The following is a 25,973-nucleotide window of genomic DNA, read 5'->3' as shown; positions in this document are numbered from 1 at the left end:
CCTCCTGAATACCATTCACTGCCACTGGACTCACTGTGACTAGATCCCCCTTTTCCAGATCTATGATGTGCTGAACTCGATTGGCTTGTGCTCGACCCATGCTGGTCAAAGCCTGAAGATTGACCTGAACTAGCTCTTTGCTTTCTAGAGCTAGACGACTGACCTGACCCAGCTCCATGTTTTCCAAAGCCAGAAGACTGACCTGAGCTAGACCCGTGTTGTCCAAAGCCAGACGACTGACCTGAGCCAGACCCGTGCTGGCCATGGCCAGAGGACTGACCTGAGCTAGACCCGTGTTGTCCAAAGCCAGAAGACTGACCTGAGCTGGACCCATGTTGTCCAAAGCCAGAAGATTGACTGGTGCCAGATCTATGTTGTCTGGAGCCAGAGGATTGGCGTGAGCTAGACCCACGTTGGCCAAAGCCAGAAGACTGACTTGTGCTAGACCCATGTTGGCCATGGCCAGAGGACTGACCTGAGCTGGATCCGTGTTGTCCAAAGCCTGATGACTGACCTGAGCTAGACCCATGTTGTCCAATTCCTGAAGACTGACCCGAGCCAGACCCATGTTTTCCAAAGCCTGAGGACTGGCCTGAGCTAGACCCGTGTTGTCCAGAGCTAGATGACTGACCTGAGCCAGATCCATGTTGTCCAGAGCTAGATGACTGACCTGAGCCAGATCCATGTTGGCCATACCCAGAGGACTGACCTGAGCCAGACCCATGTTGTCCAGAGCCAGAGGTTTGACTGGTGCCAGATCTATGTTGTCCAGATCCAGAGGATTGGCGTGAGCTAGACCCACGTTGGCCAAAGCCAGAAGACTGACTTGTACTAGACCCATGTTGGCCATAACCGGAGGACTGACCTGAGCTGGATCCCTGTTGTCCAATTCCTGAGGACTGACCTGAGCCAGACCTATGTTGTCCAGAGCTAGATGACTGACCTGAGCCAGATCCATGTTGGCCATGGCCAGAGGACTGACCTGAGCTAGACCCATGTTGTCCAATTCCTGAAGACTGACCCGAGCCAGACCCATGTTTTCCAAAGCCTGAGGACTGGCCTGAGCTAGACCCATGTTGTCCAAAGCCTGAGGACTGACCTGAGCCAGACCCATGTTGTCCGGAGCTAGATGACTGACCTGAGCCAGATCCATGTTGGCCATGGCCAGAGAACTGACCTGAGCTAGACCCATGTTGTCCAATTCCTGAGGACTGACCTGAGCCAGACCCATGTTTTCCAAAGCCTGAGGACTGGCCTGAGCTAGACCCATGTTGTCCAAAGCCTGAGGACTGACCTAAACCAGACCCATGTTGTCCAGAGCTAGATGACTGACCTGAGCCAGATCCATGTTGGCCATGGCCAGAGGACTGACCTGAGCTAGACCCATGTTGTCCAATTCCTGAAGACTGACCTGAGCCAGACCCATGTTTTCCAAAGCCTGAGGACTGGCCTGAGCTAGACCCATGTTGTCCAAAGCCTGAGGACTGACCTGAGCCAGACCCATGTTGTCCGGAGCTAGATGACTGACCTGAGCCAGATCCATGTTGGCCATGGCCAGAGAACTGACCTGAGCTAGACCCGTGTTGTCCAATTCCTGAGGACTGACCTGAGCCAGACCCATATTTTCCAAAGCCTGAGGACTGGCCTGAGCTAGACCCATGTTGTCCAAAGCCTGAGGACTGACCTGAACCAGACCCATGTTGTCCAGAGCTAGATGACTGACCTGAGCCAGATCCATGTTGGCCATGGCCAGAGGACTGACCTGAGCTAGACCCATGTTGTCCAATCCCTGAAGACTGACCTGAGCCAGACCCATGTTTTCCAAAGCCTGAGGACTGGCCTGAGCTAGACCCGTGTTGTCCAATTCCTGAGGACTGACCTGAGCCAGACCCATATTTTCCAAAGCCTGAGGACTGGCCTGAGCTAGACCCATGTTGTCCAAAGCCTGAGGACTGACCTGAACCAGACCCATGTTGTCCAGAGCTAGATGACTGACCTGAGCCAGATCCATGTTGGCCATGGCCAGAGGACTGACCTGAGCTAGACCCATGTTGTCCAATCCCTGAAGACTGACCTGAGCCAGACCCATGTTTTCCAAAGCCTGAGGACTGACCTGAGCCAGACCCATGTTGTCCAGAGCTAGATGACTGACCTGAGCCAGATCCATGTTGGCCATGGCCAGAGGACTGACCTGAGCTGGATCCGTGTTGTCCAAAGCCTGACGACTGACCTGAGCTAGACCCATGTTGCCCAATTCCTGAGGACTGACCTGAGCCAGATCCGTGTTTTCCAAAGCCTGAGGACTGGCCTGAGCTAGACCCATGTTGTCCAAAACCTGAGGATTTACTTGAGCCAGACCCATGTTGTCCAGAGCTAGATGACTGACCTGAGCCAGATCCATGTTGGCCATGGCCAGAGGACTGACCTGAGCTAGACCCATGTTGTCCAATTCCTGAAGACTGACCTGAGCCAGATCCGTGTTTTCCAAAGCCTGAGGACTGGCCTGAGCTAGACCCATGTTGTCCAAAGCCTGAGGATTTAGTTGAGCCAGACCCATGTTGTCCAGAGCTAGATGACTGACCTGAGCCAGATCCATGTTGGCCATGGCCAGAGGACTGACCTGAGCTAGACCCGTGTTGTCCAATTCCTGAAGACTGACCTGAGCCAGACCCATGTTTTCCAAAGCCTGAGGACTGGCCTGAGCTAGACCCTTGTTGTCCAAAGCCTGAGGACTGACCTGAACCAGACCCATGTTGTCCAGAGCTAGATGACTGACCTGAGCCAGATCCATGTTGGCCATGGCCAGAGGACTGACCTGAGCTAGACCCATGTTGTCCAATTCCTGAAGACTGACCTGAGCCAGACCCATGTTTTCCAAAGCCTGAGGACTGGCCTGAGCTAGACCCTTGTTGTCCAAAGCCTGAGGACTGACCTGAACCAGACCCATGTTGTCCAGAACTAGATGACTGACCTGAGCTAGACCCATGTTGGCCATAACCAGAAGACTGACCTGAGCTGGATCCGTGTTGTCCAAAGCCTGAGGTTTTACTTGAGCCAGACCCATGTTGTCCAGAGCTAGATGACTGACCTGAGCCAGATCCATGTTGGCCATGGCCAGAGGACTGACCTGAGCCAGACTCATGTTGTCCAGAGCCAGATGACTGACCTGAGCCAGACCCATGTTTTCCAAAGCCTGAGGACTGACCTGAGCCAGATCTGTGTTGTCCATGGCCAGAAGACTGACCTGAGCCAGATCCATGTTGTCCGAAGCTTGAGGACTGACCTGAGCCAGATCCTTGTTGTCCAAAGCCTGAGGACTGACCTGAGCCAGATTCATGTTGTCCAATGCCTGAGGACTGACCTGAGCCAGATCCATGTTGTCCAAAGCCTGAAGACTGACCTGAGCCAGATCCGTGTTGTCCAAATCCTGAGGACTGACCTGAGCCACATCCTTGTTGGCCATGGCCAGAGGACTGACTTGAACCAGACCCATATTGTCCACAGCAAGAAGACTGTCTTGACCTTGTTCCCTGTTGTCCACAGCAAGAAGAGTGTCTTGATCTTGTTCCCTGTTGTCCACAGCAAGAAGACTGTCTTGATCTTGTTCCCTGTTGTCCACAGCAAGAAGACTGTCTTGATCTTGTTCCCTGTTGTCCTCCACAGTTCTGTGGTTGGCAACACTTCTGTGGTTGACAACCTGACCTGGATCTATGTCTTCTTCTATGACAAGAAGATTGGCTACAGGATCTAGGCCTACATTGAGCATATCCAGAGGACTGACCTCCTGAGATACATCTATGACCATGTCCTCCACTATTTCTTGATTGACAATGCGACTGAGTACATCTAGATTTATTTCCTTGACCTCCATATGTGCCTGCCTGACAGGAGCTAGAAGCATTCTGTGTTCCTCCACACCCACTTGAATTGCTGAAACCACATGCATAGCTTTGTCTTCCACTGCCTCCTAAACCTATAGAATTAGATGCAAGCGTTTGTCCTCCACTCTGTGACCAAGTAGAGTTTGATTCATGCCCACTAGCCTCTAATCCACTTAACAGACCACCATGACCTTTTCTTCCTCCACTCTTAGATCCAGATCCAGATTCAGATCCAGATTCATATTCCTCCCCAGATTCCCTAGAAGGGCTAACATGAGAATTGTTTCTTCTTTCCTCTAGCTCTCCAGAGCTGGACCCATGTCTTTCTTTGCCACTACTCCATGAGTGACCAGAGCCAGACTCATGGTGCCTTTTCTCAAATCCCTCTTGGCTCCCTGAGCTAAAGAAATCTTGCCTCCTCAGCTTCCTGGAATGGGATCCATGTCTATGTTTCGCAGTTCCCTTCGAACCCTCAGAATGATAACTGTGCTCTTCTTCCTCACTCCAACTTGGATTTCTGTGACCTGATTTCTGTCCTGATATATCCTCCTCATCTTCTTCTGTTTCACTTCCTTCTTCTTGGTGCTTGTCACCACTATGCTTCTTTGACCCTGAAGCTTTGCAATATTCTTTGCTGAGAACCTTGTTGCAGGCCATAGCCAGCTTGAATACCATCAGAAGAAACTCAGTAAAGTCCAGTCTTCGGTCATGATCTCGATCCAGCATATGCATGATGACTTCCACTGTGTCTGGATCATCTGGGTTCTGTATATGAGCAACACACCAAAGGAGTCTTGGTCAGCCTAACCCACATACTCAGCTAAAATATTCAGATAAGACTGTGGAATTGTAGATGTTTGCCATTAAGCGTTTTTAATCCAATCAAGGATTACTTTAGGCTAAGGCAGCCTAAGGGGACCCAGCAAGTGTGAAGAAGTAGTAGAAAAGATAAAGACTATTGTGATCCTCAGAATGCAGCTCAAGGACCTAAGCTAGAGAACCAGGTACTCAAGTGTGGCATACAGAAAGGAGTTGAATAAACTAAGTTCAGTACCTGGTATGTTTTAGCTTTATATACATTTTAAACATCATATGTTCGTATATTCTATTTTGGGATCTATAATTTTGAAGTTAATAGCTAAGTTCTTTGTAAGTAGATGGGGAAAAAAATGCATGTATTTTGTTTCTGTTTTTTAATTATCCTGGCTATTTGGTCAACTCCCCCTATAGATGACTTACTTCCCTTTCTATAGTTTTTCTTCCTGACTTGATAGGGTAATTTATTAATTATGTCTTAGTACAAATGTTATTTTCTGCTTTTTCAGAATGGGAAGCCTGGGGGCATGAAGAAGTCTGAGGGTCCACATGGTGGGAATGCACAGGAAAATGAGGAAAAATCATTCACTTTTCTAAAAATAAACACTGCGACGACAGACTTTTTGATGTCCCCAAAAAGTACTGCTCATACAGTTTTCTCAAAGACCCCTGGAACTGTGCACTTTTTAGCTAACATTTGGTTATATAAGAGAGAATGTACAGGACCATAGGAGCCTTTGGTCCTAGCACATGGTCCTCACCTTCAGAATTGGCCGAAACTCTTTCTCCAGAAGTTCCTTTAGCTCATCCTTGCTCAGTGTGCCACATTCCCCATCTTGGTTGGTGTATTTGTAGAAAACATCAATGACGGTGACAACACTTCTCAAGAGTTCGGTCATCTTTTTACACGTTTAAGTGAACCTGAAGAGAAAAACAAAATGGAAGACTCTATCATTCACTTTCTTTCCTTTCATTTTATAAGCAGTTCCAATTTTGATAATTGTCATCATGATTTTTCAAATCTCTTGTCTCTTTAAAACCTAAAATACCTCAAAATGTAAAGATGGGTCAGGATGATACAAAACCTTTCAGCACAGTGAAAAGTGACTGTTAACATTGGTCATGGCATGTTACTGGCCGAACTGGGACTACATCTCAGGTCTCCATGTTCTGGTTGAATATATTCTTAATGTCTCTATGCTTTGTGCACTTTTGTGTCCTGGGTGTTGTCCTGGGGCTTCCAAAGTTTCCAGAACCACCTAGACATATTTCTCTAGTCTCTCTTGCTAGTTTCACTGATTTTCTAGAGTAAAAAGTGACAGACCTTCCGCCATGCATATCTCGGGTGCCCAAAGCTAAATTGGACCCTCAAGATCTTCAGAAAATGAAAAATGGGCAAAGTGGGCCAATTCTTCCTTGGTTTTCCAGAGGCCTGAGATAGCCCTCACGAGAGCTGAGGAGCTATCCTAATCTCAGCCCTTGACCTAACACTGTTCTTTTTCATTAACCAGGGAAAAAGGCTCAGAAATTCAGGCAGCCATTTGACTAGTAGACAATTTGATCTGGGAGCTCTGGAAGCTGACACTGAACAAGGAAGGGTCTTTCCAACAGTGCCAGCCTTCTCCCTGTTTGAGCTGGACAGCCCAGAAAAGATGGCATGCAGCAGACTAGGAAGACAGTGTGGGGTGGCCTGTCAGAAGACAAGCTTCTATCTGAATTATTCTTCACAATGACAAATTTATTCTAAAAGAGCCCCAGAGTAAATTAAACTAGCCAAACAAATAAGCAGAACTAAAATAAAAAAGAAACATAATATAAATGACAGTGAAGAGAACAGAATATAAATAGCTATACCAGTAAAAAAACAAAAACAAATATAGAAAGAAAGGCCAAATATATATTAACTCTGCCTTAGCTCTAACTCTTGGATTTCTGTTGTGGACAATGACCATCGAGATAGCTGGATAAATTTTCTCTCACCTGGTTCACCAAAGGAACAAGTAGGAAGAAAGCCTGATGAAGCTTGCAGGGTGACAATGATTGAGATAGTGGCCCTTATATAGCTAACATGTGGGTGCTGTCCTCTGTGGGATGGACTGATTCATTTCCAATCAAACCTAACTCCACCTCTGGACAGGTGTTTACCTTCCACTTTGCATTCTCATCTTTGAGATGATTGCAGAAAGGCTGGGACTGGCGCACCTTCCAGTATCAGGACATGTTACACTTTTTCCAAGGTCATGCACTTGTGAAAAGCAGATCCTGTGTTTTAGAGGACGCGTGTGGTTCATTCCCTTTATCTGGCACCCACAGAAAGTAGCAAACTGTAAGGTCCTTGGAAGGTATGCAATAAATGCTTATTTAATTGAAAATGAATGTAGGTGATCTGGCTGGGTGGCTCAGTTGGTTGGAGCGTCGTCCCGTACACCGGAAAGGTTGTGGGTTTGATTCCTGGTCAGGACACATACCTAGGTTTCGGGTTCCATCCCAGTCGGGGCGCATACGGGAGGCAACTGATCAATGTTTCTCTCTTACATCAATGTTTCTCTCTCTCTTCTTCTCTCTCTCTAAAAATCAATAAAAGCATATCCTTGTGTGAGGATTAAAAAAAAAAGAAAATGAAGGTAGACCATTAAGCTTACCCAACTCATGTCGTTTTGCAATCAGAATTGCCATTTATTGAGAATTTACTATGTGCAAGGTATTATGCTGAATATTTTTCACATATCTCATTTAATCTTCACCACATTTCTATGACATATATATTGTTTTCCCCCATTTTATAGATGAAAAAATAGGTTCAGAGAGCATAAGAGTCATCTCCAAGTTCACACAGTAGGTGGGCGAACCAGGGTTGGGACCTATATCCGCCTTATCATAATGCCCCTGCTCTTAACCATCTCTGTGTTTTGATTTCACATGCCTAATACACAAAAATTATGCTGTTTTAGGAGTATCAGTTCCATCCAAACACAAAAATTATGAAAGAATAACATAAAGAGTGCTGAAAGCCAGGAAGAGAAGAAACATATTCTCTGGCCCTTTGAAGGCTCTTTTTTAAACTATAAAAGTATAAGTTAATGGGCTAAACACAGAAGTAATGTTTTCAGATGTGTTCCGGGTGAATGCAGAATGGACTTTCTTCTTGAGCTTTCTCCTATCCATTGGTGGTCTGGCAGCTTTGGGCCTGAACCCTTGGGAAAATGTCACTTATATACACAAAGTATATCAAATATAATACCCAAGCGAAGCAAACCCAGTCAGAAAGCTGTATTAGGCACGAAGATGCAGCTTTTCTGTACTTTGCCACCAGGTGATGACGATGATGATGACTGATGAAGATAGCAGTTATCATTAAGTAATTACTGTCTTCTAGACAAGAAGGTTTTACATGCTTATCTATTTATTCCTCACAATCACCCTGTTAAGTCAGTCTTATTTTCGTTCTCGTTTTATAAAGAAGGAAATGAAAGCATAGAGGAATTTAATAATTCATCCCAAATCACAGCTTGTAAGTGGCAGCACCAGGATAGAAACCCATGTGGTCTGATGTGAGAGCCCCCACTAACCATGTATATACCACATCTTTATATGGGTTGATCAGTTCCTATCTGGGCACTCCTTCATCTCACACCACCCTATATCTGGACAGTGCCTAGGACTTAGTAAGCACTTAGAGTGAGTGTTTCTTCACAAAATGGTAATGGGGTCACCACTGAGGTATATCCATTGCTCTCATAGCCAGGGAGTTCTAGACCAAAGTGATCACACAAAAAGTTATGTTGTCCCTTGGATATTACGGTCATTTTCAATTGTATGCATTTTTGGGAATTATGCCTGCTTTTGTTGCGATGACTGCTATGCCAGGAGGACTTTCAGACCCCCAGTCTCCATGCTGAGGTTTTTAAAGCCACCCTTGCTTGCCTTGCAACTCCAGGATTCTAGCTCGGAACTTGGAAACCAGTTCCATAGTTTGACTGCTCGCAGAACTCTGCCAACCACTCTCTTGTATTCTTTGTGTTCATATTTCTCTTCCCCTTCTAACTGGATTAGCATAGTAGATTAAAGTATAAATTTAGGAGTTAGAAAGATTTGAGCTCCAATTTCAGCTGTCTTTTCTGGCTGTGCTCCTTGGGCAATTATCTAATCCTCTGAACATCAGTTTCCTAACTTTTATAATGGGACTCATAATACTTACCTCCCTGGTGATTACTTAATATGTGAAATTGCTTAGTACCAATCTGGCATAATAAATGCTTAGTAAGTTATATAATCATTATAAGCTCCTTTTAAAAAATATTTAGCATCTAATACAGTGTTTTACACATAGGTGCTCAATCATGTTTGATAAAAGTAAATTAGGATCCAATAAGAGGCCTTTAAAGGCAAAAATACCACTTCTTGTTAAAATCATTGCCCCAGAAGATAAGTCATGATTCTGTTTTGTTTTTTTTTAAATAACACTTTTATTGAGACATAATTTACGTACCATAAAATTTAACCTTTTTAAAAAAAAATTATTGATTTTAGAGGGACAACAGGAGAGAGGGAGAGAAAAGCAGAGAGAGACATCCATGTGAGAGAGAAACATCATTCGGTTGCCTCTCATATGCATCCCGATGGGGATCAAATTTGCAACCGGGGTATGTGGGCTGACCAGGAATCAAACCCACGACCTTCCGCTGCATGGGACAGTGCTCCAGCTGAGCCATACTATCCAGGGGAAATCCAACCTTTTAAAGTATGCAGTTAATTTTATTTATTTATTTTTTAAAATCCTCACCCAAGGATATTTTTTCCATTGCTTTTCAGAGAGAGTGGAAGGGAAAGAGAGAAACATCAGTGTGAGAGAGGCACATCGATTGGTTGCCTCCCACATGTTCCCCGACTGGGGCTGGGGATCGAGCCTGCAACCGAGGTACATGCCCTAGACCGGAATCGAACCCGGGACCCTTCAGTCCATGGGCTAATGCTCTAACCACTGAGCAAAGCCGGCAGTTAGTGGTTTTTAATATATTCATAGAGCTGTGCAATTAAGTTATTGTTATGGTGTCTGTGTCCTTAATAAGTTTCCTTACTTCTCAGGGCTTCAGTTTTCCCCTTCGATAACTACAAGGTGTTATTAGTGCCAGGGTACAAGTGGACACACGCCAGATCATTTCAGCTGCAATTCTGTAGAACAGTTATGGTCCTATCAGAGGCCTACGCACCATTTGGAAAGGAACCAAAGTCATGGTTTTTAAGGATCAACTAGATGACACCTGCAGAGATTTCTGCCTGTCTGGGTTCTGAAAGGTCGTTTGGTCCAATGAAGCAGAGGCCTGGAGTCCAGAGCTAGTCTCAGCTACACCATTTCTCTGGATGTGGGCCTCCTGCTCATCTCATGGTCCTCTGCTCATTTCAATCCATACTGCTCCGGGTTCTCAGGAACAACCAGGCTTTGATTTTAGGCCCGGTTGCTGAGGCTTGTGCATTGTTGGCTACTGGATTGTCTTGAAGGGGAAGCTATACCTTAGGATGTTAAAAATCACTTTAATTGAATGTGTGAAAGTCCCAGATGTGGCTTTTTCCACTGAATGTCAGCTGAATTTTGTTTTCATGTGACATCCTATTCAAGGGGGGCCTTCTTCAGCTTTAGGTCTGTGCCTATCAAGAGAACCAAACATATATTGAGGTTTCTCAATGAACTCAACTTAGAGCAGGCGCATGAGAGTTGATCCAGGGATGCTGGTACATATTAAGCGTCTCTTTTCTCTGAAAGCAGTTTAGGAAGCTGTTCTTGGCTCACAGCATGATGAAGTGGGAAGGATATTGACTTTGCCTGAAGACAGATAGTCTTTGTGTCACAGCTCCAGCATAACCACCTGTAACACCTGGGGCAAGTTTCTAAATTGGAGTCTCTGTTTCTACACCTGTGCAATGAGGAAAATGTTAGATATGTGAGAAGTAGATGAGATAATATTAGGGTAATGCCGAGCACATGATAAGGGCCAGTATATTTTATTTTATTTCCTTCTTATTCTCAAATTTAATCTGAGTAGGAAAAGGTTATCAATAAGTTTCAGGGACGATGGTTCTTGGAGATGATTCTTACCACTGTTCCTTCCTGGTAGTTTCTCTTCCTAAGTGAAATCAGAGACGAATTGAGTTGAACCTTTGGAACCCAGCCTTCAAAGGAGCCTAAAATTTCTATTATAAAAAGTCTATGAGGAAGATGGAACCACTTTCTAGACCAGCTGAGAATGCCCCCACCCCCAGATTCTTTTTTATTTTGTCACATCACTGTTGATATCTCAGGATTTAAGCGACGAAGTCTCTCAGAGAGATACCTGCTGACACATGCAGGCTTTCAGACTGTATGTAAAATGAAGCATCGGAGACTTGTTCTGTCCAGATCTAACTGAGAACCATCTGGAACTTCCAGGCACTTGCTGAAATCTACCCTGGGCAACTGAAGGCTGGGTCTCAGAAGCTCAAATGGTCCTTGTAGCCACAATATCAATAACCCATGATGAAAATATGGACGAGAACTTGCCCCCTGATGGATTTGAAAACTCATTGACTTGATAAATCTGACTGAAGGGGGAGGAAGTTGGATTAGCACTGGAACTTTAGGATTCACTAAGATGATCTAGAACTTCATCTAAACAATTTGCAGAGTGTGATTATTAATCAAGGCAGTTGATTTTTTAAAAAACAGTCTAGGACCTGTACAATGTAATTTCCTTGAAAGGCTGTGAATATATGCTCAAAGTGTTGGGGGGAGCTCTTCTTTCACAGCATTTCATGCTTTTGAGTATCCCTTGTTAGATGAAAATATTGGCACTTTAAGCACAAATTTTATTTTTGGAATCATTCATAAACATTTGGAACCAAGTTTAATAAAGATAATAACTCAGAAGGCTAAAAAAAGGGAGTCCATTGTTAAGTATTAAAGTAACCAGACTAATTTTTCCAGTCCAGTGGCTCTCAGCAATTCTGAAGCAAATTTTAAGTGAACACTTTCTGTGATCCCATGATCCTTCTCACTGGGGGAATGTGCTTCCAGTGGTAAGGCAGTCCAAGATTGTGTGGAACAGTATACTGAAGCTAGATCAGGACTGAAGCTTGGCTGGGGTTTGGGCATCAGGGAAACTGTTGAAGATTTATGTATATCACTTAAACACACACACACAGACACATACACACACACCTGTACACATACTTCCATATACAATTAATATACATTATTGAAGATCTATAACATGCAAGGGCCTGTGCTAAGCACAGTGTCTGCAATGAAATTACATTGGTTTGGGATTATTTACAAGCCTGGAGTTTTCCATCACTCCCTTTCAATGACCTTGGTATTTCCTGTTTGAAAGGGTATTGAGGATTTGTCATTTGGGATCGCCCAGGATGCATTGTGCATGCATGTGCACACACATACACAAATATACATCTGAATATACATCTACCCATCCCTAAATCATCATACATTTTAACTAGGGACAAACTTGCTCTACAATACCCAGTGAGGCTGATTTTTCTTGCCTGCTAGATGAAGAGAGAATTGACAAAAACTATATCTTGGGCTGCCTGGGATGACATCTTTGAATAGGACTAGGGGGAAACAAATCCAGGATCTCTAGGAGTTTTAGATATCAGGCTTGGATTTAATTTTAGATTAATTAATTTTATTGATGCCATTATCTATGATAATTTCATTTATCTTCCCTTTAAACGTCAATTATATTTACTTTACTTATAAGTAAAGCCACTCCACCCACATGCTAATTCCTTGCCTCTGGCACTAATTATGCTTCGAGCTTGGATCTCCTAGGACTATTTGGTTTAAATCACCTCTGAACATTCGGACTCTAAGAGGAAGGATAGGAAAGTGGGATTTGTGGAAAACCACATTTGTAGTGTCTCACTTTTGCTTAAGCGGCAGGTTTTCTTCTTTGGGTACTAATTCTTGAAATCGGGACACTAGATTACCAGCTTAGCAAGATAATTGCAAAGGACAGGGTAATTATTTTATGTCGCTATTATAGGGTGACTAAGGTTTCAGAGATTGATGGTGTTCTCTAATCCAATTGCCCCACCCACTGTCCTCAGTTTTGTGCAAGTCAAAGACATTTGGACAGAAATTGATCCCTGAGGCTCCAGGACCCCTGGCCTAGGGAGGCTAATATAAAGCTCTTTAAGGTGTTCAAAGATGACATCCACTCATTTCTGAGATGCATGTGGCTTGAGAGGCAGGTGTACTCATGGAGAGTGGGGCTTCTGGGGACTTTGCTACAAGAGGAGAGGCTGTTAGCCTAGATTTCTGCCAGGACCTTTCTCACACCTCTTTCCTAAGTCTGGTCCACATAGAAGAATTCAGGGCACACACAGGATAAAACTTGTAAAGGAATGTGCTTCTTGACTTCTCCCTAAAAACTAAAACACAATCTATTGGAAATTTGTTTAGCCCAGTGATTAAGACCCTACATCTTGGAATCTGACAGATCTGGGGTGGACTTCTGCCTCTGCCACCCACTAGTTATGTGAATTAATATCTGTAAATATGGGGAATTTTCTTCATAACATTGTTATAAAGTTTAAAAGGGTTAAGTCAAGTGCCCGGAACAAAACTGCCATTCAATAAGAGAGAGAAATTGCTGTTTTGTTAATCCAATAAAAAAGACTATTTTTTTTTTTTTACATTTGATTGAAATGCTGTGTTTTCTGTGTCTTTTTGTGGATGGTATCATTGTGAACAATGCTCTTACTAGTTTTATTTTGAGAGCTGAAATATGTCAGATGTTGTGCTCAGGTTTAATCAGTGTCTCTGGGCATCTATACTGTACAAAATAGCCTGTGGTTGGTCTGCTTAGAAGAGGGCCTTGGTTCTGGCTCAGTTGGCTGGTGGGCCACATTGATTAAGGGTGATTGTGGATGCCAATAATCTTGATTCTATTTATGGTGATGGTAATGATGCCACAAACTCTCTTCATAATGGAAGTCGAATCCTCAAGTTAAGCACATTTAATTTTGCTGCAGCAGGGAAGCATAGGCCCTAGATCTGCTTGCAGGATACCCAGGTGGTTTCACTCTTTTTCTTCCATTCTCTCTATGATTGATCTACAGGGGAGAGGAGTTCCAGTGTGTACTTGTTTGTTTTTCTGACCTGTAGCCTTTCTTCCTCTGGTTCTACTCTGGCCCCTTCCTGGTCATCTGATTCTTAGTCACCTCATCCTCATGGGAAGGGTTACTCTTCCCAAATCTTGAGATCATGGATTCTTTTGGGTTTTATAGATAGAAAAATCTTTCTGTCCCTTCTATTTCATGAAGAAGCCAGGGAGTCCCAGCAATCTTTAATGGATTGTAGATTTGTGGATTTCTCTACTTCCTGCCTCCTGCCCTCCTATCCTATTGAATTCTGATGGACAGGTAGTGCTGAATAATTCAGATTGGTTTAAGTGACATTTGCCCACTGAGGTATATTCTGCAGCTTTAGAACCTTGGCCTGTGTACATGTAAAGCTGACCTATCAAGTTTAACTGCTTCTTTGTCCTGCAGGCTGAGCAAAACCCAACCCAATTAAGGTCTTTATATGGAGCCAGAGGCAAGTTGAGTCAAGTACATACCAGCCAAATTCAGATCCTACCTGCTGTAGGACTGGTTCCCTTACTATTAGTTCCACAACCCAGCAATGTGGGGGCCAGGCTGAGCTATTTGTCAAACAGCATTGTGATGATAAGGCAGGATGGATCTCTATTTTGAGAATGGTGTAAAGGGAGGGCCCTTTGATATGAATTTAAATATAGATTCTGTGGTCCTTACCCTAGGAAACCCAGAGGTTGGCTACTCTGATCCACATCTGCACCAACCTGTGGCAGAGGACTGCACTTCAACCTTTAGCCAATTTGAAAAGAGAGTCTTATATGTTTTAATTCTTATACCCAAGAAATATTCACAGGAGCTGATGGGTATTGTGCTGGACCATTGGAAAAGGAATAGGAGGAAAAATATCAAATATAGGTCCAGTGATCATTGTCTAGACACAGTATCAATAATAAGAGAGCTAATCTCCAAACATCTTCAAACCATTTTGTGAAAATACAAAAGATAAATATAAGGCAAAGAACATTAGGTTATTCTTGAATTCTTTCTCTCATATTGTAGATTTGTGGATTGGCAAATTGTTAGCAAGTCCTATTGATTCTACCTTCAGATAATAACCAGAAACTGCACGATTCTCACCATCTCCGTTGCTACCATCTTGGTCCAACTGCCATCATTTCTTGCTGGCATCTTAGCCTCCTAACTGACATGCCTCTTCTACTCTTAACCCTATGCAGTCTATGCCAGCGTAGGAGGCAGAGTGAGCATTTTAAAACAGACTTTTGAGCATGTCACTCCTCTGCTTAACATCCTGGAGTGGCTTCCATCTTGATCAGAGTAAGCTAAGGCCCAAGAGGGACTTAAAAGATCTCTGACCTCATCTCTTGCTACTTTCCTCATGTTTTTGTTTTAGCCACACTGACCTCCTTGAAGTTTTAGGAACATGCCAGGTACAATCTCACCTCAGAGTTTCCTCTCTCTGGAGTGCTCTTTCCCAGCAACTGCTCCCTCATCTCCTTTAAGTCTATACTCAGGTATTGCTTTCAGAATTTGCACTGATGGCCAGATGGAGTAATCTAGATCAGATATATCCTCCCAGTTTCATCAACTAAAATCTAGTAAAAAAAAGGAAACAAATGTTTTCACTCATTGGATGACAGGCAACACAGGGGAAATAAATGAGAACTACAGTTGACCCCAGAATATATAAATAACTCCTCAAACCCAGTCATAAGAAAAAAACAACTCAATGAAAAAATTGGCAAAAAATCCGAATGGATACTTCACTAAAGAAGATACACTAATGGGAAATGAGCATGTGGAAAGATGTTCAACATAATTTGTCATTAGAGAAATGCAAATTAAAACTGCAAGGATACCACTTACAGATCTATGAGAATAATTAAAAAAAAAATCTGGTAATACCAAGTGCTGGCAGAGCAACTGGAACTCTTGGAATGAAAAAAGTGGTATAGCTACTTTGGAAAACTAACAGTTTCTTATAAGGATAAATGTACATTCACCATCTGATCTAGCAATCCCACTCCTACTCCCCCAAGTAAAGTGAAAAATTATATTCATACCACAACCTGCATGCAAGTGTTTATAGCAACTTTACTTGTGATAGCCAAAGACTGGAAACAACTGAAATGTCCATTACCTGGTGAACTATCATTCAAACGAAACTGTGATATAGTCACAGTTACACACAACAAAATTGCTAAATTGTCCTTATATTAGCTCTAGCTAGTCTCGACTACTCCCAATCAGATACAACACACTAAAGGCACTCAAAAAGTGGTAGCTTTTATAATTACTATTCAGAAGCATGCAACTTTCATATTTCTTCCACCCCTTCCCCCACACTTTTGTGCAGAATGTCACCCTTTCTGTGATTTTGATCTGTCCCCAAGTTCTGGGGAGTGTCCTGGAGAGCTTCATCTGCATCTCTTATGGAAACATCAAACCCAAACAAAACATGTCCCAAACAGAAATTCCCTATCCCAGTCTACTCACTTAGCTTCCTGTACTTCTGTCTGCCAGCAATAAAATCACTCACTCATTTGCTTGAAATCCTGTGTTATCCTAGCTTTCTCCTGCTTCCTCATTTTCCACATCCATTCATTCAACAAGTTGTGTAGATTTTGATTTCTAAACACCTTGTGACAAGGTTTGTTTGTCATTTCTCCATCAGAGAGGTTGACTCAGTATGGAATGATCTCCAGTAGAGAGATGAACTCAGTAGGAATTGTAAATATCACTAAAAGACAGGAGTTTAAGGAGCTAACAATGAAGTCTTCCTTCAGCCCAACTCAGTGTGTTACCACTTTCAATTTGGACATAAGTGAACTTGTGCAATATCTCAACTCTATATATCTGCTGTTCAATATTCCTTATTCCTATTAGGAATTAGGAATAAGCCACTCATACAAATAGTCTTTTTTGATTTCCATAGTATTTACCACTTCTTTTCACTGTATTCTTCTGGTCTCTTATTTAACTATTGGCAAAAGATAAGAGAGTGACTATACTAGGCAATATGATTTTCCTTGTTTGGGAAGGCTGAACTATTCCACCACTTTTTCAAAAGATATATTTGATTTGAAGAAATTAGAGGAATCTGAGGAACTGTGCAAATTCCTATCCCAATACGCTATTACTGCATGGAATAAAATGTCTTCCTCCCCTCTGAAATGTGATATGTGTAGTCAGAGAAACTCCATTAGGAATGGAAATGGAGAGAAATAGACAAGTAAGAAATGAATAAATGTGTGATATGACAGATGGTGCTAAGAACTGTTGAGGAAAAGAAAGCAGAATAAGGAGGACTGAAAGCTAAAGTGAGGTGTATTTTATGTAAGGCGTTCAGGGAGGGACTCACTGAGGTGACATTTGAGCAAAGGCAAGAAGGTGGTGAGAACTCAAGCCATGCTCCCAGGGGAAGAGTTTTCCAGGCAGAAAAATCAAGGGTAAAAATCTCCCTGTAGTAGGAGCTGTTTGGTGCATTAAAGGAACAAGAAACCAGTGTGGCTGGAATAGAGTGAGCAAGAAGTTGGGGGGGGGGTGGGAGGTGAGGTTAGAAATCGGGGGCAAAATCTTGTATTATAAAACAGTAATTGGATAGGAAAGTTTTGAGATGTAAACTCTACTACTTGGTCAAACACAAATAAAAAAGCGATTTCATGAAACGTGTATCAGGTGGAGGGCAAACCTAGGCTAACACATCCTTATTTGCTCCACATTTGCAATAAAAGAGATGGAATAGCAATAAGAATACAACTAGGAAGAGAAAGCAGATTTTAGTGCAGAGCCAATAAAGTCATTATTATCATGTGTTTATTATGTGCCAGGAATGCATTGAGCAATTTAAACGCAGTATTTCTTTAATTCTCACTATCATTATCTCTATTTTACAGGTGAGTTATAGAGAAGTTAAGCAGCTTTCTCCAAATTAAACCAGGATTTAACTTCAGGCAGTCTGGCTGCAGAGTCTACACAATAGTAGACAGCCTCTCTATTCAAAATATGAGAAAGACGGAGCTGGCTGCCAAAGAAGATTCAGAAACCCAGGTTCTCTACAACTCAAGTAAATTAGGCACCGACTGTGTGCCCAGAACTAAGGAGAACTTTGTTGTGCTAGACAAGTTGGCCCTTTAAACTCTGTCGTATCCTAGTAATTGCCAAACTCTGTGTATACAGCTGGCTTTGGAGCCTGTGCTACCTGAGGAATGAGGTAGTAAAGAATGGTGTAGTAAAGAGTCTTCTTGTTCTCTAAACAATTGGCTGAGTATAACCACGATGAATCACTACTTAGCAAGCTGTTAAAGAAGATCCACAGTCAGCCCCATGATGTGTCCAAATCCCATACCCCTTGACTGGTCTCAAATTGATGAGCACTACCAAGAATGCAAAGGTTTTGTCTGAGACGACAGCATCCAATGATGCAGGAGCATTGTGGGAATGATGGTACCCAAGGGGAAAACTGCTCTCAAGAATGCAGGAAGCTTCTTAGGATGATAGGATTCAAGAATCCAAAGAATAGGGTCCCCAGCTGTTTTCCCAAACAACATTGCCAAGGAAAATAAGGTTGAACGGAGGTGAGAATAATTAGATCTTGTTTTTCCTTTTAAAACAGGTGAGGACAGCTATATCAACACTAGGCCTGCTGTACTGTACCCATCTGGCGTTGGTTAGAAAAAGAGAGCCACTATGAGTATTATGGGAATAAGAGAAGAGATTTAATGTAGGAAGTAGAGATTATATGAGTGTGGGAGGAGCTGAGAGAGTGAAGGTCTCCAGAGGACTGGAGAAAAACTCACTGTGGGGAAGCTCTAGAAGCTATCCTATCTGGCCACATTGACCTCCTAGGAATAATAGCTTTCTCTTTGCTCCCACATTCCAAATTTCACACAGGTCTCTCTCATTGGCAAATTGTAACCTGAACCTATATAGGAAGGGGTTCTGGAAAATGTAGTTTTCAGACTTAGAAAGACTTGGTGGTGGTGATGATAACAAATTTGTAGCAGACAATGTGGCAACCCTAGTGTAAAATCTCCAAGAATGCAAGGATCAAGTCATGAAGAGGGAAATCCAACTGTTCACCAATTCCCTCCACTTTTTGACCTGCATTCTTACACCACACTGGTATAAGAATCCCCACTACTGCTTAGAATCCCTATTTTGAATCAGTCTTACCACCTACACCTTCCTACTGTCTACACACAGAGGAAGTCATTCAACTTTAGCTTTACTCCAACATGTTTTTCCACCACCAGTAGATGTTCTAAACTATTACCACTTTCATTGACCTGTAAGTCAGACACCAACCTCACTCTCTACTTTTAGAGAAATTAATGATCATTTCTTACTTCCTTGTGATACCTTTAGAAATTTACCTTCTGCACTCCTCCTGATCTCCTCAAAGTTTCTGAGAAATCTGATGATAGTCTTATGGGGGTTCCCTTGTATGGACAAGCGGATTTTCTCTTGCTGGTTTCATAATTCTCTTTGTCTTTCACTTTTGACAATTTAATTATAGTGTGCTATGGTGTAGACCTCTTTAGATTAAACCTATTTGAGATCTTTGGGGCTTCATGATTTTGGATGCTCATCTTCCTTCATAGATTTGGGGGGTTTTCAACCATTATTTCTTTAAATAAGCTTTCTGCCCCTTTTTCATGCTTTTCTTATTCAGGACTCCCATAATGTGTACATTGATTCATTTAATGGTGTCCCATAAAGTCTTAGTGACTTGTCTCCAAGCTTCCTGATTATTTCTTCTGCTTGATCAAGTCTGCTATTTGTGCTTTCTACCGAATATTTCAGTTCAATCATTGTGTTCTTCAGCTCCAGAATTTCTGCTTTTTTTTTTTTTCCTTTTATGGTATCTGTCTCTGTTAAATATCTCATTTTGTTTGTGTATTGTTTTACGGATTTTGTTTGGTTGTCTATTTGTGTTCTCATGTAGATGACTGAGCATTCTTCAGGATTATTATTTTGAATTCTTTGTCAGACAGTTTGTAGATCTCCATTTCTTTAGGGTTGGTTATTAAAACTTTACTTTATTCCTTTGCTGTATCATGTTTCTCTGATTCTTCATGACCCTTGTAGTCTTGTATCAGTGTCTGCACATTTGAAGAAGTAGTATCCTCTTTCAGTCTTTACAGACTAGCTTCAGCATGGAAAGCCCTTCACTGGTCTGCCCAGCCAGAGATTTTAGGCAAACCAGCTGTCAGGGTACATGGGTGACCTGCTGCTAGAGTCCACAGGTGGGCAGGCCCAGTACCTGAGTCTATAGGCAGACAGGCCCAGTGCCGGGGTACATGGACAAGTGAACCTGGTTGTGGGGTCCATGGGTGAGCCCTTTCTTGGGTCACTAGATAGGCCTGATACCTGGGTCTATGGTGTTGGGCTTGAATCCAGGGTCCTCAGGGGATAGCTTGGCACCAGGGTCCACTGGAGTAGGATGCTGCCAGGATCCACTGTGAAGTAAGACTCGCACTTTACTCTCTTTTCTCCAGGAGGAGAACTTTTGGGGCGAGAGAGTTCTGTCAGTTCTGTGCTGCACAGGCGGGGGGGGGGGGGGGGGTGACACAAGTAAAGTGATACTGTTCTTTCTACCTTCTTTAAAGCATCTTTTCTAACTTCTGTGCTCTACCCAGGTACTGTAATCTCTCACCCAGATTCTGGAGTGTCATGAAGATATTTTTGTCTGTGTATGGATGTCAAATGATGTTTGGGGGCAGAGGGTAGATGAGGGATGGAACCTCCTATTTTCCCATCTACCTGATGTCACTCATCCAATTCAATTTGATTCTAACTCATAAATCTACCCCTTTCTTTAACTTCAGACTAGTATAGTCAACTGTCTATATCTCCACTTGGATGTTCTATGAGGCAGGCTAAGCTGTTGTAACAAAAAGACTACAATTTAATGGCTTAAAGAATAATAAGTTTATTTTTCTATAATGTAAACACCCTATAATAAGTGTTCTAAGTCAGCAGACAGCTCTGATAATGCAGGGACTCAGGCTAATGAATGTTCTGCCATCCTCAATTTGTGACTTCCTAGGTCATTCTGGTCATTACCATTCCACCCATTAGAAAGGAGAAAGGCAGAAATCCAGAGATAAGGATTTCTTCTTAAGCAAGTGAGAAAGAAGTTGCATACTTTGCTCTTGGTCACATTCACCAGCAAGATGTTAGTCATATGCCACCACTTTGCTTCAAGGAGGCCTGGGAAATGTAATCCCAAAGAAGTGCTGGACAGACTCATCCTAGCTACTATTATATGGAAAAAGGAAAAAATGGATTCTGGTAGACAGCTAGCAATCTCTTCCACAGGTATCAACGTCTACTAAATGGACTTTACAGTTTCCCTCATTTAAATGTTTTCTTGTTCCTACAGTCCTTTTCTTTGTGCATCGCAATTCACTTCATTGTACATATCAGAAACCCTAGAACCACCTTAAACTCTATTCTCTCTCACTTCCCAAAGTGAGAAAATTCCTATAAGAAAGAAATTCCCATCAAAATTTGCCAGTTTTATTTCTAAATGTTTCCTCAAACCATGTCCTCTTTGTTCCCACTGCCACTGCTTTTCTTAACCTGAATTTCTGAACCAGCGTCCTAAGTGACCTCTACTTGCCTCCAGTCTTGCCACCGTCTAAATAATCCACTGCCCAACCTCAAGAATGAACTTCCCAATATACAAATTCAATCAGAGTACTCTCAAATCCTTCAGTAGTTACTCAATACTGCTTGGATAGAGCCCAAACTTCTTAGCGTCAATTAGGAAGCTCTTCATGAGTAGGTGCTAGATAAATATTCATTGAATGGATGAATGATCCTACCCTTTCCTACCTTTCTGGTCTTTTCAGGTACCACTCCTCTGCATCTACCTATGAACAAACATAAGGAAGTTCTCTAAGTTCTTTGTATCCGCCTTGCTGTTTCATGCCCCATACCTTTGCTGGAGCTGCTCCATCTGCCTTCAACATCCTTCCTCTATTCTCTTTCTCTTATAAGACTCAATTAGTTTAAATGTTATTAGTTCAAATATTCCTTGCCTCCTGAGTAATGCATGTATAGCACTTGTCATAATCTGACATATTTTTGTCTTTATGTGCATGATTCAAAATATATTTAATTGTTTATTATATTCTAGTCACAGCCCTGATGCCCTGCGGAGCATGCAGTATAGTAAGCAAATTGATACTAAACGGTGCACAAATAAATATAAATACAAACTGTGTTCTATAGAGAAAAATTATAGAGCCTGAGGAGACAATAGGGACACCTAATTTAGACTGGGGATTAAGGGCCAGGAAAAGTTTCTTTGAGGAAATTACGTTTAAGCAGAAACATGGAGTCTAACTTTCATGCTTTCTCACCTCCCATTTTCTTCTAAACTCACTGCTTTAACCCCTGCCCTGGGGGCTTATGTGTGTGTTTTCCCCTTTGCCTCCAGTGACCTGCCCTGTTGCTGATAAAATCCTCTCCATTATCTTTTTTTTTTTTTAATTTTTAAATTTTATTTTTGTTTAAAATATTACAGATGTCCCTTTTTCTCCCCAATGACCCATTCCATCCATTATCTTTTAAGGTTCAGTTCCAGCCTCTTCCTCTCTGTAAAAACTTTCCTGACGCCCCCAGGCAAAATTACTCATTTCTTCCTCATTTGATTCTGCCCCTATTATACTAATCACCTTGAAGGTGAGCTCCTTGAGAGGAGGAGGGGAGTGTCTGGCCAAATGCAATGGCTGACTTCTGCTGTGGCACTTTCCCCACTGCATCCATCGTGATGCTGTCTCACTGAGCCCCAACATGACTCTCTTGGCTCTAGGTCAGCAAAAATTGTCCCAACAGAGCTTCTGGGGCCATTGGGAGGAAACCCGCATGAAAAGAGCCATAAATTCCTCGACGAGATTCAGAGAGACCTTGCAAATGCTCTCCAACAATGGCCATGTGTATGAGATACACTTTATGAGCTCTGTAAGGCTAAAACTACCTTGTAAAGACCCAGGGCAGGGCCTGGAAAGGAGAAATTACTGCGATGCCTTTGCCTGTAGGGCCATTCTCCTCCTTGACCAAAGCAAAGAGCCTGTTCAAGGAAACTCAATGGATTTAAAGAAACACACTTTTTCCCCCCTGACTTGACTTTGGGTCATAAACACACACTGCAATATACAGATGATGTATCATAAGCTTGTACACTTGAAACCTATATAATTTTATTAGCCAATATCACCCCAATACATTTAACAAGAAATAGAACTAAAAAAGAGAACTGGAAAACCTTGGCATAGACAAATCTTATTATCAGTTCTTGGATCTGGGGAGAGGTGAGGGTTGCCATTCTATTTTAGGGGGATGAAAGGTGTCTGCCTCCATTTGTTGGATGGTCAAACTTCTTTTTAAGGTGTGTGGGTTTAGCACTTGTGGTATGCCACTGAACTGGATAATCTGATTGGTTTCAACAGATACCACAAATCACAACAGAGGCCCCACAGGTCCCACATCCACCCAGGTGAGGCGCTTATGTAAGGGTGGGGGAGCAGAGATGTCAGCAGCTTAATTTGATGACCAAACTCTAGAGGGGAGGCAGAAGACCGGAACCAGTTAAGAGAGAAAAAACAGGTCATGAGTGGAAAGCCATAAATCTGTGGTTTTCCTCAGATTGTGGCATTGCTGCTTAATTTGGGATAAATAATACCCTGTGTTATGTAAAGGTGTGACTTAATCTTTCATTGATTGTAGGTAAGGGAGTGTAATTAAATTTTACAACATCTACTCATAGGACAAACACTTCAACACTAGTCATGGCTACTGATATTATCACAAAATAGATGGTAATTAGAGCAATGAGTTCCTGGCTGGTGTATCATGGAAAATAGAAGTGGAGTTTAGTTCTCTGTGTTATAAGGGCAACTACGTGTTTGTTGCGAGTGACAGGCAGTGGAAAAGATCCCTGATGAAATGGCAGAGGGTGCTTTGGGAGGGAGTGGTTGTAGCTATGGTGAGTAGAGTTTTATTACAAACACATCTCTCTCTGCATCTGAGAGTGAGGCCCAAATAGCCATTTTCAGGATTGACTGTGACTGTAGCAGAGCCACCTGGGATCATACCACAGCTAAGGTTAGTTTAGGGGGGCCCACAGCAGAGGTGTGGGCTTTTGCATACTGAGCTAGGATTCCTTGGTCATTTCAATAAACTTTTTATTATATCTATTAATTTTGTGTTAGCTCCTTGATGAAGAGACTAGTTCTGGTTCATTTTATAATATGTCCAACACAAAATTGGTGCTTAGTAAAGTCATAGTAATATATAGATAAACATGCTACATAGCATTAATTTTCATTAATAGTAATTATTTATATTTGGGACCAGGATTAAAGATAAAGTAGATTTCAGCCTGTATGGGAATTCACCTTTGTGGATGGTGACTTTTCCTTGGAAGGAAAAAAGAACCCAAAGGAAGAGTATGTCATGATATACGATGAAATGTATCATAAAACAAAAAAACCTGATTTTTCTTGTTGTGGCCCAGATAGTTCTAGTTTGTTAAATGTTCTTCTCTAAGTCAGATGCAATAGTTGAGGCACTAACGATGATTGGGCCCTCCCCAAACACACACACCCACCAGCCATTCCTCTGCATGAGTCTTATGGGAAAATAAGCCCATTAGAGATCTACTCCCTACCCTCTTCTTAGGTAATAGCCTAATAATCTTAGAGGGAGAGAGACAGACCAGTGAGAAACTGATTTTGCCCTGATAGACAGGACGGGGGCTTGAGAGAGAAGGGGTGTCTGTGTTATATGGGTACATTTAAAATAATACTGTGACATTCAGTCCTAATCTTTAGGTTTTCTTTGAAATGGAAATTGCCACAGTTGAGCCATGGTCCAGAGCAGCTGCTAAAAGCTACAATTATCCTCATAGGAAGAAAGCCCAGCCCCTGAGAATCTTCTATACTGGGTCAAGGGTGGGCTGGCTGATTGGTACCATTTGTATCTCCTCCTAATTCAAACATCCTTTGCTTTATAAATGGCTGACCTTAAAGACTACTTAATTCTGTTCTTAACATATTTTTAATGTTTATCATGCCATATGCCAGGTGTACATATGCTTTTATATGTATGGATTTATTTATCCTCATAACTACTGTGAGGAAATAGCATTATTTTCCCCACTTTACAGGTGCGATAACTAATACAGGTACCTTGATCAAGGGCACATCTCATGTAAAGTGCACAGCTGAAGTTTGAACCCTGGTAATCTTGCTCCCTAACACTCTGTCTCAACCATCAAGTGCAACCGATGTAGTATGCTCTTAATTACTCAAAGTAGCCCATGGAAACTATTCTGCAATCATTACATGTTTGCATAATGTTATGTATATATAGATATCAATATAATTTGCATAGAAGTGTAATTTATATTTTTGCAAATATATAACTTATAATTTGCATATAAATTTGTACATGTAATCATAAACATATTTTAATTTTATTTTTATTTATTTACTTTTTAAATATTTATTTTATTGATTTCAGAGAGGCAGAGAAAAGGAGAGAGAGAGATAGAAACATCAATGAGAGAGAAACATCCATGGGCTGCGTCCTGCACACCCCCTCCTGGGGATCGAGCCCGCAACCCAGGCATGTGTTCTGGCTGGGAATCGAATCGTGACCCCCTGGTTCATGGATTGATGCTCAAGCACTGACCCACACCAGTGAGGCCATATATTTATATATACATATATATGTGGTAATTTGCATATAGAAGGGGGTCTGGAATTAAATAACTGGTTATTTTGGGGCAAGAGTATTGCTGTTTATTGTATTCATCTGTTTGCTTTATAATAAACAGATAATGGTTTGCAACTAATTTTCTTAATGAAAATAAAAAAGATTTGTTTTCCTTTATTTAGGACATTTAAAGGCTTGCATTGACTGAGTCCCTGCCTGCTCCATACAGGAGTACACAAAGCCCATGCAGACCTGGGTCTGGAGCAGCACCTGGCTGGCTAGTTACCATAACTGGTTTAGTTTCTTCTCTAGAAAGGAGAGTGGAGGCTTCCAATGCATGCATTACTATATCGCCCCCAGGACACCTCTCCAACCAGCATCCTCTTAGAATTGGCTCCACTTTATCTTTGTGATGTCAGCTCTTTTTCAGGGAAT

General features: G+C 42.2%; 1 protein-coding gene across 1 annotated transcript; it reads right to left on the bottom strand.

The window, feature by feature from the left end:
• Positions 1–15: 15 nt before the first annotated feature.
• LOC107540769 (uncharacterized) lies at positions 16–5,596 on the bottom strand. Its single transcript, XM_087828163.1, has 4 exons — positions 5,459–5,596; positions 4,297–4,646; positions 72–3,594; positions 16–24 (listed from the first exon to the last, which is right to left on the bottom strand). The coding sequence occupies exons 1-4, from the start codon at positions 5,594–5,596 to the stop codon at positions 16–18; spliced, it is 4,020 nt and encodes a 1,339-aa protein (XP_087684289.1).
• Positions 5,597–25,973: the final 20,377 nt, after the last annotated feature.

This window comes from Miniopterus natalensis, chromosome 19 (genome assembly GCF_054644295.1).
Source record: "Miniopterus natalensis isolate mMinNat1 chromosome 19, mMinNat1.hap1, whole genome shotgun sequence".
In the NCBI taxonomy this organism is placed as follows: Eukaryota; Metazoa; Chordata; class Mammalia; order Chiroptera; family Miniopteridae; genus Miniopterus; species Miniopterus natalensis.
This window is presented reverse-complemented; position numbering and strand designations above follow the sequence as displayed.